At 57.3% G+C, this 17,042-nt stretch overlaps 1 protein-coding gene across 1 annotated transcript; it reads left to right on the forward strand.

Annotated features, from left to right (window-relative positions):
* Nucleotides 1–898: 898 nt before the first annotated feature.
* CkaCkLH20_09764 (uncharacterized protein) lies at nucleotides 899–11,787 on the forward strand (the record flags this gene model as incomplete). The annotated part of the gene is made up of 12 exons (XM_038892479.1): nucleotides 899–1,117; nucleotides 1,193–1,280; nucleotides 1,346–1,402; nucleotides 1,475–1,743; nucleotides 1,803–2,145; nucleotides 2,213–2,303; nucleotides 2,378–2,448; nucleotides 2,505–2,590; nucleotides 2,655–8,036; nucleotides 8,094–9,233; nucleotides 9,675–10,562; nucleotides 10,627–11,787. The coding sequence occupies 12 exons, from the start codon at nucleotides 899–901 to the stop codon at nucleotides 11,785–11,787; spliced, it is 9,795 nt and encodes a 3,264-aa protein (XP_038742362.1).
* Nucleotides 11,788–17,042: the final 5,255 nt, after the last annotated feature.

The raw sequence follows: 17,042 nt of genomic DNA on the forward strand, positions 1-17,042 counted from the left end.
GGGATTTGACCGGCAAAGACATGAAGATGCAGACCCATGAATAAACCGCTAAAACCACCTAGTGTAGCTCCTACATGAAGGCATCTGCTTGGAATGGCTTCAGAGGATTCCTACCATGAGAAACTAGCAATCCGCCTCGTCTTCACTTCCCATGTGAGTGTAAGGGCTACGTTCCTGTATCAGAAGATCGAGGGCCGATTGGGTAACCAATACGGAAGCATAGTTCGGACTTCGTCGACAAGGGCAAAGAGGCACAGATAATACAGGGATACGTGATATGTGGCCCCTTCACCAATCCTCCAAGGATTGAGACGTTGCCTAACATGGTCATGAACTGATCGCCGGCGAAAGACCGACATTGAGCTAACGACCCGAAGCGAGCCCGTGTCTTCCTTGGCGGGAGGCCCACCGCATCCGCCTGACCTCCACTTCGCAAGCGACGGGACGGGTTCCCCGGGCCGCCGGGGAGAGAAGAGTCTGATGTTGATGGTGGAGGCCCAGTGGGCTGGTCTCCATTGCATCGGGATTCGACGCTACGTTGTGTTGGCGGTTGTGTTGTTGAATTTCAAGTGACTCTCAACTGCCTTGTCTGCATAGCGATGTTGCTGTGCAGCAGACCCTGGTGATGTATGTATGCAGATGGAGATGTTCAGAGGGCGGTAACAAAACGGAAACTTTCAACGAGACGAGGCCATGGGGTCTGGTTCCAAAGCCCCAGAGTCTTTGAAATCCCAGATGCTTGGGCATTAGGGTTCAATTGTCTCATATATCACAATAGGGGACGAGCTCTGTTGGCAGTTTCGAAACTGAATGTCCGTGTGAAAGTGAGAGCGTTGCATTCAGAACATTGCTGTTTTCATCTCGCCCCTTTACGTGACAAAATTACGGTACCGACACCATGGGTTCAATCGCAGAGGAGCCCGATCGCATGCAGCTGCTCACGGCAGATACCACGGCCAACGATATCGCCGTGGTTGGCATGTCATTCAAACTACCTCAAGGTGTAGACGATGTTGCCAGCTTTTGGGATGTCCTGCAGAACCGGAGGAATTTGTCCACGCCGTGGCCTGAAAGTCGCATGAATGCCGAAGCCTTCGTGTCTGGCAAACGAAGCAAGGTACGTGACCACACATGAACGAGGCCGGAGGAAATCCCAGGAAATTGGGTCTCCTAATTTTGACATATGCCACAGTTCAACTGTCAAGGAGGCCATTTCATCAACGATGATCCTGCTTCATTCGATGCTCCTTTCTTTTCAATCTCCACGAAAGAGGCTGCCGGTATGTAGTAGCTGGCGCTAATTCTTGAGACAAAAAAGCAACGAGCTGACAAAATCATCTCGAAGCCCTCGACCCCATGCAACGGTGGACACTGGAGACGTCGTATCGTGCTCTTGAAAATGGTGAGACAACCGGTTGATCCAACTACGGGAAACGATCGCCTTCGTCTGGCGTGCTGACCAGGGTACCTCTAGCCGGAATCCCCGCTGAGAAGCTGAAGGGATCGAGGACCGGCGTCTTCTCCGCGTCCTTCACGGACGATTGGTCAAGGATGCTATCGCAAGATCCAGAAAACGTCGAGAGGACGGCCGCCACCGGTATGGCATCGTCGCTCATCGCCAATCGAGTGAGCTGGTACTTCGACCTGAGGGGGCCCAGTGTTCACATCGACACTGCCTGTTCCAGCAGCCTCGTCGCCCTGGACATGGCATGCCAGTCTCTGCGGGCCGGAGAGTCCTCATCTGTGCGTCTTTCCGTTGCCTGAAATTGTGGTCCTGGGAACTAACCGGCCGAGACATACAGGCGCTCGTCACCGGTTCCAGTCTGATGCTGACCCCTACCCTCACCCACTGGCTGTCAAATCTCGGCTTCTTATCCCCGGATGGTAAGTGTTGGACATTCGACAGCCGGGCGAACGGCTATGCTCGAGGTGAGGGCTTCGTCGCTCTCGTGCTGAAGCCACTTCCGGCGGCTCTGCGGGATGGCGACATGATTCGCTCCGTCATCCGAGCGACCGGCACGAACCAGGACGGTCAGACGCCTTCTTTGACCCAGCCTAATCCGAAGGCTCAGGAAGAGTTGATACGCCACGTGTACAAGAAAGCCAATCTTGCTTTTGACAAGACCCGTTATGTGGAGGCTCATGGTAAATCGAGGATCATCGGTCCATCAGACACTTTGAGTGTGTCGTCCCGCTGACAAGTACGATGCAGGTACTGGAACGCCCGTGGGGGACCCGATCGAGGTGAAAGCTATAGGCAACGTTTTCCGGAGCTCTCGGTCCGCCGAAGAGCCGCTCTATGTGTAAGTGATTTGGTGAAGCGTTTCCATGACTCTCCACTGGCTTGGACAGAGAACGCGGCTGACTGGATTCGCAGCGGGTCAGTCAAGACCAATATTGGTCACCTCGAAGGGAGCAGTGGCTTGGCCGGTGTGGTCAAATCCATTAGTAAGTGCCGTTGTTGATTCAATTAGGTGCTCTTACTTACTGGTATTGTGGTCTAGTCTCTCTCGAGAAAGGCGTTATTCCGCCCCATGCGAATTTTGAGGAGATCAACCCCGATATCGACACCGAGTTTTACAATGTTGCAGTGAGTACACGACCTGCGCATTCCGTAAGGCCGAGACTGCGAGCTAACCTGCATAATCACGAAGATCCCAATCAAGGAGATCGTATGGCCAAGCCAAGGCTTGCGCCGCATTTCCGTATGCTCGTTCGGCTTTGGAGGCACGAATACTCACGTTGTCCTCGATGACGCCTATCACTACCTGCACGAGAGAGGCCTCGTCGGCAACCATTGCACAACGGCTCCCACCGGCGCCTTGTTGAACGGCCTCTCAATCACCAACGGTACAACCTCGAACGGGAATGGGAGCAACGGCCATGTTGAAGGTCACATCAACGGCCACGTCAATGGAGACATCAATGGCCACAACAAACTGCAGAATTTTGACGATGTCGCAGCCCAACCTCGGTTGCTCGTATGGTCTGCAGCGGACGAGAAGGCGGTAAAGAGGACGACCGAGCAGTACAAATCCTTCTACGAGAACAACATTTCGAACGACCCAGCCAGACTCGACCGCCTCGCCTACACTCTGTCCAACCGACGAAGCCGCATGCTCTGGCGCACGTCTGCCATTGTTACCACGGATTCCAGCGATGCTGCCAGCTTTATCGCCTCCAAGCCGGTCCGTAGCTCGGGGGAAGTCGGACTCGCCTTTGTCTTCACTGGCCAAGGAGCACAGTACGCCGGCATGGGCTGGGAGCTTGTTCAACAATACCCCCTCTTCGCGGAAACTCTGAAGCGGGTCAACAAGATCTACGGTACACTGGGATGCGACTGGGAGCTACTGGACGAGCTTCGGCACGGCGAGAACATCGACCGCCCCGGATACAGCCAGCCTCTTTCTACCGCGGTACAGCTCGCTCTCATTGAGTTGCTGAAGAGCTTTGGCATCGTCCCCAAAGCGGTCATCGGCCACTCTTCTGGTGAGATTGCTGCCGCGTACGCCATCGGTGCTCTGTCTCTGGAATCAGCTTGCAAAGTCTCTTTCTATCGTGGCCAGCTGGCTGGCAGACTACGGGTCGCGAGCTCTCCAGCTGGCGCAATGATCTCTGTGAATCTGGCTGAGAATGACGTTCCAACCTATCTTGATAACCTTGGCATCGCAGGCGTCAGCGTTGCTTGCGTCAACAGCCCCCTGAACTGCACCCTGTCTGGACCGGAGGACGCCATAGACGCCGTCAAGAAGCAGGCCGACATAGATTCCATCTTTGCTCAAAAGCTGAAGACGGGTGTTGCGTATCACTCGTCTGCCATGCTGGCCATCGCCGATGACTACAAACAGCAGATGGGAGAACTTGAGGCTTCCGCTCCTCGCTCTTCCATCGTCATGGTTTCGACCGTCACAGGGAAAAGCGTCCGTTCTGCGGTTTTGGCGACGCCGCAATACTGGGTGGATAACATGGTGTCTCCGGTCCGCTTCTCCGACGCCGTCCACGCGTTGACACAGCAGTCTTCCACTTTGAAGTCTGGCTTCCTGGGGAGCATCACGGATCTTGTGGAGATCGGACCGACCGCGGCACTTCGTCGTCCTGTCGCAGATACGTTAGCGCAAGCAGGATCTCGTGCGAAGCAGGTCCGGTACTCGAGTGTGCTCTTCCGAAAACGATCAGCCGTTGACACCACGCTCGAACTTGTTGGGCAGCTGTTCTCCTACGGGTACCAGGTGCAGATCACCGCCGTCAATCAAGTGAAAGGCAACACATCATTCCTCGTTGATTGCCCCGAGTACCCATTCGACCACTCCAAGAAGTACTGGTCCGAGTCGCGCATCAGCCGCGACTACAGGCTCCGTGGTGCCGTGATCGGCGAGACGCTGGGAACACGGGTGTCGGACTGGAACCCGCTGGAACCGCGATGGAGGAACTTCCTGAGCGTCGAGACTGAACCGTGGGTCGCCGATCACAACGTCAGCAACACCGTGGTGTACCCGGCGGCAGGCATGCTCGTGATGGCCATGGAAGCGGCCTTGCAAATGGTTCCCGTCAATCGCACTGTTTCGGGCTACTCGATCAAAGAGGCGAACTTCATGAGTCCCATCATTGTAGGCGAAGCCTGGGAAGACAGGACCGAGACCGTTGTCGAACTTCGACCGATTCAGAAGCCGTACGAAAAGGACTCGACTTGGTCTGACATTCGCGTCTTCTGTTATCGTAACAAGGAATGGTCCGAGTGTTTCCGAGGGCGGATACAGGTCCAGTACGAGGAAGACTCCTCTCAGGCTGATGTTCAGAAGGAGAAGACGCTGCTTGACCAGGACATTCTCAAACGATACAAGAACGCGGCCGGGTTGTGCATGAAGCCGGTAGACTCGAACGTCTTCTACCGCCATGCGGCCGATCACGGCCTGCGGTATGGAGACTGGTGCCGGTTGCTGGAAGACATTCACTGGGACGGCAGACACACTGCGGTTGCTCGCATCAATGTCTCTAAACCACACTTCAACACTTCAAGCCTCGTACACCCAGCCGTCCTGGATGCCGTCTTCCATATGCCACGGGCGAGCTCCCAAGCATCCGCATCCGCATCCGCCACCAACGTCCCCGTCAAGATCGTCAACGCCTGGGTGTCTGCATCGGGCTGGCAAAGCCCCGATACCGGGTCCCTCCGATGCTCGGGAGTGGCAAACGTCGACCACGATGCCGGCGAGGATGCCACCATCTACACTCTGAGCGACAATGGAAAGGTGCTGATGTCTATCGAACACCTTGTCACGAAGGCCATCTCCAAAGTTGATGAGAGCAGCGCTCCACCGAGACAGCTTTTGCATAATGCCGAATGGAAGCCCCAGCTGAGTCTTCTCGACCAGCAGCAGCTCTCGCAGGCGTGCATCACGAGTCGTGTGGTCAAGGACGACGCAACAGCACTCACTCATCACCTCGAGATGTGCGCCGTCATGAATCTCGCTCTCTCTAGGACGCTGAGGGACATGTCGGCAGCAGATTTCGACAAGGTGCCGGCCTCCCTCCAGCGCCACGTGGCATGGATCAGACATCATCTCGACAGCCTTGACGCAACCCAGAAGGATGACCCAGAGGCCCCCTTGACCGACGAAGAGCTGGAACAACGCCTTCAGTCGATCGAGGCGATGCGTCCGCCGTGGAAGCTGCACACGAACGTGGTGCGCGAGCTGAAGAACATTCTGATCGGCGAGAAGGATCCGCTCGAGGTGATATTTGACTCGGATCTCGCCGACGTCTTCTACGCCGACTTGTTCTCTCAAGTCTGCGACGTGCGGCTGTCCAACTTCCTCGAACTCGCCTCCCACGAAAACCCGGGTCTGAGAATCCTCGAGGTCGGCGCCGGCACGGGCGGCTTCACCGGCCACGTCCTGGGAGCGTTGCAGTCTCTCGAGAGGGAGAAGGGAGGTCTGAGACTGGCTGAGTACACTTACACCGACATCTCGCCGATGTTCTTCGACAGAGCCCGAGAGCGCTGGAAGGCCCTGGAAGGTCGCATCAACTTCAAGACGCTGGACCTAGAACGCACTCTGGAGAGCCAGGGCTTCGAGGTGGGCTCGTACGATTTGATCGTCGCCGGCAGCGTCTTGCACGCCACGGCGGATCTGGTGGGCACCATGAAAAACGTGCGGACTGCGCTCAAACCAGGCGGACGGGCGCTCATCTTGGAGGTGATTGCGCCGGAGGACGTGGTGGTGAATTTCTCCTTCGGTCTCGTTCCGGGATGGTGGCTCGCGCGTGAGGAGTGGCGGAAGATGTCGCCGCTCCTGAACGAGGAGCAGTGGAATGGCTGCTTGCGAGAGAGCGGTTATTCCGGTAATGATCTTGTTTTGAGGGATCATGTGGAAGACGGGTGTCACATCTGCAGCGTCATCGTCTCGACGGCCGTGCAAGACGCTCCGACTTCAGCAATCGTCAAGCCGTTGAAGGTCCTCGTAGTCGTTGATGGTCAGTCAGAGACGCAGAGAGAGGTGGCCGACCTAGTTAGCAGCCATACGAACGGTCTCGGTCTCGGACACTCCGTCAGTATCCTGTCCATCGATGAGTTCCAGCAGAGCAAGCCGGACCCCGAAGACGTGGTTCTCTGCCTCGCGAGCGTCGATACCCCCTTCCTATTCGACATGTCGGAAAGCAGACTAGCCTGGTTGCAGCATCTCATTCGTCACTCGAAGAAGTTGATGTGGGTGACTGAAACGAACGCCGAAGATTCTCAACGCCCGTTCTACAGCCAAGCTCAAGGTTTCTTCCGCTCGTTGCGTCTCGAGATGGCCGACAGCCACATCGTCACGCTTGCAATCGAGTCCCAAGGCGACAGTGCTCCATCAATCGCCTCACAACACATCAGCAAGGTCTTCCGGAACTGTTTCTTAAGTTCGGAGGCCAGCAGCGAGTTGGAGTTCACAGCACGAAATGGGCTCCTCGAAACCTGCAGGGCCACGGAAGACGTCAAAGGCAATGCCGCGATCGATGCCCTCCTGTTCCCAAAACTCCAGCAAAAGCCGTGGTCCGAGGGACCTGCGTTATCACTTTCGATCAAAACCGTCGGGACCCTCGACTCGTTGTGTTTCATCGAAGACACCACGTTCGAGACCGACCTGGCAGCAGAGGAGGTCGAGATCGAAGCCAAGGCGTGGGGCGTCAACTTCCGCGATGTCCTGCAAGCCCTGGGCCGCCTCGACGAGAGAGATTTCGGCAACGATTGCGCGGGCGTCGTCACCAGGACCGGCAGCGCCTGTCGCGGCTCCTTCGAGATCGGCGACCGCGTCTGCATGGTCTCCCCGGGCTGCATGCGCCGATACCCCCGCGCTCCCGCGACCTCGGTGATCAAGATCCCCAGGGAAACCATGTCCTTCGTCGCCGGTGCCGCCGTTCTCATCCCCGGAATGACGGCCTACCACGCCCTCGTCAACGTCGCGCGCATCGCCCAAGGGGAGACGATCCTGATCCACTCCGCCGCGGGCAGCACGGGTCAGATGGCCGTGTCCGTGGCCCAGAAGCGCGGAGCCGTGGTCTACGCGACTGTCGGCAGCGAGAAGAAGAAGCGGTTCCTCGTGGACGAGATGGGGGTTCCCGAGGAAAACATCTTCCACAGCCGCAACACGTCCTTCGCGCAGGGCGTTATGCGCGTCACCAACGGGCGCGGCGTCGACGTCGTCCTCAACTCGTTGTCCGGGGACAGCCTGCGGGCGTCGTGGGGGTGCATGGCGCGCCGCGGACGCTTCGTGGAGATTGGAAAGGCCGACATCATGGCCGACGCGGGCCTTCCCATGTCCAGCTTCTCGAGGAACGTGAGCTTCTCGGCCGTGGACCTGCGGGAGATCATGCAAGAGGACCCCCGCCTCACTGCCGAGCTGTTGCGGGATACCATGGGCTTCGCGTGCGAGAACGACGCGTCTCCCTCGCCGGTGAAGTCCTATCCTGCCTCGCAAGTCGAGCAGGCCTTCCGAGCGCTTCAAAACGGGTCAAACATCGGTCGTGTAGTCATCGAGCCAAGTGCCGACGATGTCGTACCGGTAAGTTGTGATTTCCCCGCCCACAATGATTCGAATCTGACCTGTGTTTCCTCGCAGCAATACCTCACAGACCGCAAGACGTGGAAGTTCGACGCGAACGCGTCGTACCTCGTCGCGGGCGGCTTCGGAGGCGTGGGCCGCGCCATTCTCACATGGATGGCAGATCGCGGCGCAAAGCACCTCATCGTCCCGTCCAGGTCCGGAGCCTCGTCCAAAGCGGCGACAGAGACCATTGAATCTCTCCGGTCTCGCGGCGTCGCCATCCTGTCACCCAAATGCGACGTCGCCTCGGAATCCGCCCTGTCGGTCGTGCTGGCCGATTGCTCGACCACGATGCCCCCCATCAAAGGCTGCATCGACGCCGCGCTGGTCCTGCAGGACGCCATGTTCGAGAACATGACCCTGCCGCAGTGGGACATCGCCGTCAAAGCAAAGATCGACACGGCGTGGAACCTCCACCGCCTCCTGCCCAAGGACCTCGACTTCTTCGTCCTGCTCTCGTCCCTCGCCGGCATCATCGGCCAGATGGCGACGGCCAACTACGCGGGCGGCTGCACGTTCCAGGACGCCCTCGCCCGTCACCGCGTCGAAACCGGCCAGAAGGCGGTATCCCTCGACATCGGCTGGATGCGCGACGTCGGCATCGTCGCGGAGACGGCCGCCTTCCAACGCCAGCGCCTGGCCACGGACGACATGCAACAGATCGACGCGCGCGAGCTTCTCGCTCTGCTGACGCTGTGCTGCGACCACGACGCCCCGGTAGCGTCGCCGGGACGGAGCCAGGTCCTCGTCGGGCTGCGCACGCCGGCTGATTTCCTCGCCAAGGGCGAGTCTCCCCCGGCGCTGCTCGAGAGGCCCTTCTTCGGCGGCTTCTCGCGCGTCGCGGGGACGCAGGCCGGCGCCAAGGTAGAGGCCACCGACCCGGCCGCGCTGTTCCGGGCGGCGGCGAGCCCGGAGGAGAAACTCCAGGTTGTCGTCGACTCTCTCGTGGCCAAGCTCGCGCGCGCCATGTCTATTGCGCCCGCGGATGTCGAGCTTTCGAAGCCGTTGTCGAGTTATGGCGTTGATTCGCTGATGGCGGTTGAGCTTCGGAATTGGATCAGACGGGACTTTGCGGCGCCGTTGGCCGTGTTTGATATCATGGGTGGCACGCCCATTTCTGCGGTGGGAGAGTTGGTGGTCTCGAGAAGCACGTCGGTTTGATGTGATTTGATCTGTATGTCAACAGCTTAAAGTCGACGCCATTCGGTGGTCCGCTGTGTAATGATAGCAAACGATTGATGATGACCCCGGAAACATGGGCTTTCGTGATGTCATTATCCCCGATCTTATCTACCAACACGGCAGATAGATATTGTGGCCAAGACCATCTTGCATTCATCCGAGTCCACCTATGTTGCCCTCAACCAATGACCAAACAGTCTAATGCTTACCAACGCGTCGGTATCTCCAATCCATGTGGATGTGTACCCCGCGGTTGAATATCCTTATCTACAGACTCCAACATGGCGCCGATGGGCCTTCGGGAAACTACGCGACGCTGCCTCCGCCGAAGTCGGTCAGGCGGAGCAGCTCCGATCCGATGGTGAAGCGCTCGCTGAGCTATAAATCGTGTTGCTAATCTTAGACGTCAGACAGGGAGACTTGGTGAAGAAGCCGACTATCTGCTCCCTCGACATCGCGAGCATGTACGCAAGTCACCTTGCAGTCGCCGTGTCTACGGTCATAGCCGCTTCACGTCCTGTCCAAGCCGGCTTCCAAGTTCTCTCGAACACACCATCCGGCGCCTTCACATACACCTTCGGTAACTCAACGTACTACACACCGGCAGCACCAGTGAACACCGCCAACTCGACACTCGACACTACCCAGGTCCTCCCTCTCACCGTGTTTGAGACCAATGAGACCAGCATCACTTCGGACGTGTTGTCCGCTTTGGCTGCTCTCTACATCTCAACCGACGACGTATGGAGCACGGAATTCCTCGAGGGCGCCGTTGTGGTGTCGACGCCGGAGAACGCCGTCCTAGACCCGTCCGCGATCGCCTGGTTAGAGCGGTCAAATGTCGCGTACTTCATCACGGGTGATGGACACAATTTCACGTCTCTCAAGTCGTCGCAACTTCGGAGCCTGACGATTCCGTCCGTTGACGAGCTCCCGCCGGGCCCGTACACCCTCTCCATCAACCCATCGGCAACGGCCATTCACGAAACGTATCGTCTGTACAGAGATGCGCAGGAAGCCTTCCTATTCGGCGTCACGCCCGTTCCCGGCTCCGCGGCCTTCAGCCCCGTCGAGGTGTTCATCGCAGCAAACCAAGACGCCTGGATCCCCGTCCCTTCCCGCCTCTACTCTCTGGGCGATGACAGACCCCTAGCCGGTATCCGCGTAGCCCTGAAAGACATCTATGACCTGGAAGGCGTGCAGACAAGCGGCGGATCGAGAAGTTACGCCGAGGTCTTTCCCCCGGCTAACATGACCTCCGTACCGACGCAGAAACTGATCGACATGGGCGCCGTCATCGTCGTAAGTTCTTTCAATGCCCATGAGAAGATGTCCCCGACAAGACAACGATAACTGACGTGAACAGGGCAAGACGAAAACAAGCCAGTTCGCCCACGGCGCCGACCCCTGGTTCTGGCAGGACCACCACTACCCCTGGAACCCCCGCGGCGACGGCTACCTCTCCGCCTCGTCCTCCTCCTCCGGCAGCGCGGCCGCCATCGCGGCGTACCCTTGGCTCGACCTCGCCGTCGGCAGCGACACCCGCGGCAGCGTCCGCAGACCATCGGCCTACGTCGGGAGCTACGGCATGCGGCCCTCGTGGGGGAGCATGGACCTCACCGGGGTGATTCCGTTGGCCGACGCCTTGGACACGGCGGGCGTGTTCGCGAGGGATCCCGTCCTGTTCCGCGAAGTGAACAGTTTATGGTACGAGGGCTCGCAGGTAGCCGTCAACGGGAGCTTCACGGGCATGCCGAGGAAGCTCATCTACCCCGTGGACTACTTCCCCCTGGGAAACCCAGACGCGCAGGCCCTGTTCGAAGGCTTCATGGACGTGCTCGAGGAGGAGTTCGGAATGGTGCGCACCCCGATGAACATCACCGCGACGCTCCACGCGTCCGGGTCGAACACGCAGATCACAAACGTCATGGCGTTCCAGCTGGGGAGCAACAGGCTGGCGGAGTACGTCTCGTACAACAAGGTCGGCGTGCCGCTCGAGGAGGCCTGGGACGCGAGGTTCCCCGGCGTCGGGCGGCCCCCGCTGGACCCGAACCCGCGCGCGGCCTTCCAGCGGAGCGTCGGCTTAAGCGAGGCCGACTACGAGGCGGCGCTGGCGACGAAGCGGGAGTTCCAGGACTTCTTCCTCTCCGAGGTCCTCCGGCCGGACCCGCACACGTGCTCGGAGAGTCTGATGATACTGGACGCGGGGACGGGGGGCTTGCCCTCGTACCGGGAGCAGGCGCTGAGCGCGCGGGACGGGGCGTATTCGGACTCGTACACGGGCGTCGGCGGCGGGTCGGCGGTACCGGGGACGTACCTGGCCAGCATGGCGAGCTGTCCCGAGATCGGGATTCCCGTAGGGCAGGTGGCGTACGAGAGCTTCGTTAGCTTGCGGACGGAGATGGTTCCCGTGAGCGTGGACTTGGTTGCGGCGAGGGGGTGTGATGGGTTGCTGTTGGAGGTTTTGAGACGGTTGGCGGTGAAAGGTGTGGTGAAGACGGTGAAGACGGGACGGACGGCTTTTTAAGTCGAGGTATTCCCAGTTCGCTTCGTCTAGAAGATTTGCGTGGCACTGCCTGGATTCGACAGATTTCGCAGGATCATCATCAGAACCAGTATGTATCTGAAAGGGCAAGATTAGAGACACGTTTAATGCATCAGGTGTCAAGCGAGACGAGGTAGATTCCACACGATGCACAAGAAGGCATCGCTCCCGAGTGTTCCTCTTTGGAAGCAGGCCTGTATCTTCTTTGCTCGCGGAGGGATCCATTAGGACGACGATGACTGGCATCGTAGCCTTCAATGTATTTTCGTAATGTCGTGTTCTGCTCTCCATCGCTCGTCATGGATTCACTGATGAAAAGCAGATGTAGATCTGGCTGGGTCGTGATCTGTTTTTTTTTTTTCCTTTTTTTTTTGTCACAAACTTAGTCAGAACAGCTGGAATGCCTTTCATTTCATCCGAGCGAAGACTGGTACACGGTGGTGATTCGCGATAACTCGACTCGTATATCTAAAAGGCCGACGTCCGGGAGGCTTGGCCGATGAAGTGGGAGTATCACGATTCCCGCAAAGAAACGGCCCCGGAAGTGCATAATCCAGGCGACTGGCTTGGCGTCCGATATCCGCTTCAGTTGACCCGGATGCCAGAGTGTCCAGCTGTCGTGATCCGAGTCATCGGCGTCGCATTCCGACCACTCGGTTCCGTCGCCATGCGAGGTCCCGTCAGAGACAACACCTCGTGGAACCAGACATCCGGCCGCAGCAGACAGACGCCCACCTGAAAACAGCAGCTGCGCGGAAGCCGTGCGAGCCGTTTGTTTCAGGGCGCCTTTTTTCTTCTCTTGTCACGCCAAGGCCGGTGCAACCAAGTAAAGCAGGAATCGATGAATGAGCCGCAAATATAGACGAGCAAACAAGATAAAAGATGGGTTTGTAGTCGCAGCAGATCTGGGGAAGCGATTGCGGGACTGGTGGATCGTGGTTCCTCGTTGCCGCTGCCAACCTGAGCGGTAGCGTTGAGGTTGGGGGCGGTTTGCAACGACAAACCGGAAAGTAATTTGCGCATGGAGAAGATGCAGGGAGAAGGGACAGCTTCGCTCGAGGTTGCTTGGGATAGATGTCGGGATGTTCCTTGTATGGGAGCAGCGCAGACGCGCTACGGAGGCCGACGGCTCGCGGCGACGACGGAGCTCATCGTGGATGTACGGAGCGTCAAGGCGCCGAAACTAGCTGCGGAGGCGAACATGACTTCGGATGAAAGGCCAGTGAGTGAGTGAGTGGTTGAACGAACAGTGGTTGGTGATCTTCGGATCGGCACCAGCCATTTAGCTGGCGATTGGCATCGCGGAAGATCGACACCATGTTTATTTGGTCTGGCTCGCGATTGATGAATGAGCGATCAAGAAGTAAGCGGTTTGATAAATACCGAAAACTTGATCTAAACACCGACGCTTTTACATTTGTTGGTGCTGTCTTATTCGAATTGTCAAGCATTGCTTGGCTCGGAAGAACATTTGAGCCAAGACATCTTGATGGCAAGTCGGCACGCAGACTTGTGGAACGGGCTGGTGTTCGAAGAATTATTCGTCATGCTGCCGGCCTGGTGGCAATAGTTCGCGCTTTGACAGTTTCCCTCGACCCTTAACTTGACGTCTAACAGAAGGTTCGCTCCACCATGGAACGACGGCGGGAAGGTTGTCGACGCGGGAGCTTGTCGGTGTGTTTTGGGTTCTGCCAAGTTGGTGCTTTACTGTTGAGAATGGAGGCCACCAGTGTTGGAGATTGAGTCGCTTGAATGCGGGCTCTGGGTACAAGTGGGAATAGGGGCCGAGCTCCAGCCCCCTCCTCACTTGGGGAGAGGGGGAACTGTTGGTCAGTGACGGGCTCCTTCACCGCAGATTGCAGGCAGAATCGTTGGCATGTGGTTGGAACCGTTCCTTGGGCGTGGCGTGGGGGGTGGCCGTCAATGATGGTGTCGCCGGGACGCCATGACCCGTTGAAATTCGTGTGACTCGGAAAGCATCTCGTCCAGTCGAAGGCAGCGCTTAGTGGTGGTGTTGAGCATCGCGGACTCATCAGAGGTGTCTTGACGCAGCGATTGGCAGAGCTTGTGAAGAGCGACGATCCGAGGTGGTCAGCAGCGGCAACGTATGGGGAGCGTGTCGCAGAAGTCGCGGGCAATTAATGCCCTTTACTATAGAGACGCCGGCACTTGGTAGCCACGGAACTCGAGGTTCGGACGGACCAGGACGCCTGCTGCTGGGCCGACTCTGGGGAAGACGGCCGTAGGTCTGGTATTCGGGTTCGGGGATCCTGGATGTTTGGAGGTTTGGAGACGAAATTCAGGATCCTCTCTTCATTCTTTGATGCGTCGCGTCGCACGGCAGTCATTCCTCAAAGGAGTTACGATGCCCGTCAATATTTTGGTAGCGAGGCGTTTCCGCCGTCACTGGCCTGTAGGATCTTGAATTGACTCCTTGCCGGCTCGCAAACATTGTTCCCTCTTGATGTCCTCCAATTCCGTTACTCATCCCACCACCCATCAAGGGGTAGTGGGATGCCTTAGCACGAGATGGGCCATTGCGGAAAGAGACCGGAGCAAGTGGTGGTGAGGAGGGTGTCGCGACGAGCGAATTAGCAGGTCGCAGAAGGCGGAGGACGAGTCGCGCAATGGCACGGGCCTCTTGATTGCGAAGTTGGTGTATGCATGGATTCAGGGGAAAGCCCAAGGGTGCCTGCATGCATGTGCTTCCATGTGGGCGCAAATGAGTGGGCGGATCTGGAAGCGAAGGTGACGGGAGGAGAGCGAGACGGGAAGAGAAGTCAAGGCAAGGCAGCATGCCTTCTCTCGGTGACGGTTGAGATGAGAAATCGCACGGCATCGCGTGTCGGTCGACGAGTGACCACGGTCAGAAATGGTGACGGCTTTTGCTAGGGAAGCGTCGTCGTATCTGGTGCCGTGGTAGCACTGGAAGGCGAATCCATGCGAGGGGCCGGCCTGCCACGCGAGGGAATTGTTCCGCTGACCGTTGGTTGTGGAGTTTTATTTTTCTGGAAACGTGAAAGCGACGGCATCTTGAGTCGGTTTCCATGACCCTTCTCCCCATCTCTGGCGTCGGGCTCACTGGCACCGGCTGTTGGCGAATGAGATTGGGTGCGGCGGACATAGTTGAATTTGACAGACAAACATTGTGATGTTGGGTGTACCGGGGTACCCTGAGATGATTGCTCCTTTGGGACATGAGCTCTGGTGAGCTGGCTGCATGTTGCATTCCCCCTGCAGCCCTGTCCCCTCTTGTCCCTTTTTTTTCTTGGGCAAGGAGTGGCCTGCCGGCGAAGAGAGGCTAGTCCATGGCGGCAAGCCAGCCGGCGGTCGTGTGTCTGGTGTCTCGTGTCGCGAGGTGCTAAGCATGGTGCGGCGCAGGTAGTTGCCGGTAGGATTGACTGTCTTGCGGAGGTTGGAGATGGCTGGCGATGATTGGGAGGCTGCGATAACGGGAATGGCGCGGGTGTTTCGGAGGCAAATTGATGGTGATGGAAGCCGGACAACGACTCGTGGAAAGCGATTTTAATTCGGATAGGAAAATCATGACGACGTCTTACGGTGTTGCGCAGTGAAATTGCGGTAGGAGACCAGAAGAAAGAAGAGGAGGGAAAAAAAGAAGGATTTAGAAGCATCAAGCGGGAAATAGGGGGAAACCCTGCAGGATCGACTGGGGCGTGTCCAGTTTAGGCGCAGATGGAATCTCTGGACGGCGGACGCAGAAGCAGTGGCCAAGGGCAACCGCAGAGACTCGACAAGGTCGAAGGGTCCGGACCATGTGTCGTAATGTGAGCCGGTGGTTCTGGAGACCTGGAGGCAGTTTGATTTTTTGTCGAGGGGAGAGAGATGCGAGAAAGCAGAAACGCAGCGAGAAATTCGTGAGAAGATGCAACAGAACATTTCCAATACTGCGGAATGCCCTCCTTCCCTTTATGATGCTGGAAGGCGGAAGGAGCAACAGTAGAATGCCCGGGGTGCCAACCTACCTTACCATCCTTGGTCGATTAGATAATATGAGAAAAAGAAAGAAGAAGAAGGAGCGATTAAGATAAAGTTACACTGCACCTTCCTTTCCACCTTCCACGATCTCAGATTCTAGGAAGGCACTCCCGTCGCGGTCAAAAATAAAGGAAAGACCTACCCTGATCAATTGACTCCCGCCCGCCGCTTTCCTTCCTCTCTTTTCTGCCGTGTTCCACTTCATCCGAGGACGACGACAAGGACAACCGATGTTTGCGCTGTCTGTGCATTCATTATTATTATTCTTGTCGTCTCGTCTGGTGTTTCTGTCTGTTGAACCATGCAGCGGCAGAACGATCCGGTCATGTCGATATCAACCAACCCATGACTGTCTCTGATCTACCTACCCTGCCTCACCAATACCTAGAAAGACCACTTGCATTGTGTGTACGGAGTATGGGTGTCGCACAGAGAATCTGCCAGACATGCCGCAAACTGGTCGTCTCGGATAAGCTGCAGATGCAGAATACAACACAGACATGAGAACTAGAGACTTGCAGATAGCTACAGTAGCTGCCGCAGACTGGATTGACACCGAGACACAGAGACGCTGTCACTGTCACTGGCACAGACACAGACTCTCGTGGCCGTCAACCACAGCTTCACCTCACCACCGGGCTCCGTATTATTACGATTGACTGCAACGACTGAGGTGGCCAAGCAAACGTAGATATCCTTGCCTTGCGGCTCACGTTGCCTCGCGCACATCATTGCCGAATATCATTGTCATAGCAATCCGAATCCCCATTTCCCGAAGGACCCAATCCACACTCATCTTTTCATTGCATTCAATTGACAATTCTTCTTCTTCCTCCCCCCTGCTCCTCCTGCATCAATCAATCAATCAATCAATCATTCTCATCCTCCTCTTCTTCCTCCTCTTCTCCTTCCATTCCGCTTCTTTTCCTTCTTTGACCGTCCACGCGTGTTTCACGGCGCTGCCCCCCTCAGCGACATCTCTTCTCCGACTGCTTGTGCCTCAGCAAGCCCACCCCCCGGTTTGCATCATTTTTCCCGGGACGCCGACCGAGTACCGACCAAGAGTAACCTGTCTCCTTAATTGCTCCCACCCCGTCCCGTCGTCGACCGGCGCGCAGCAAGCAGACTACCTACTACTACCTAGTCACCTGCCCGCCGTCCTTTGCAATTCCGCTACGAACATTGTCGTCTGCCACACTCGACGCCAATTACACCGGACCTCCTACCACAACCACCCA

This window comes from Colletotrichum karsti (assembly GCF_011947395.1).
Source record: "Colletotrichum karsti strain CkLH20 chromosome Unknown Scaffold35, whole genome shotgun sequence".
Taxonomy (NCBI): Eukaryota; Fungi; Ascomycota; class Sordariomycetes; order Glomerellales; family Glomerellaceae; genus Colletotrichum; species Colletotrichum karsti.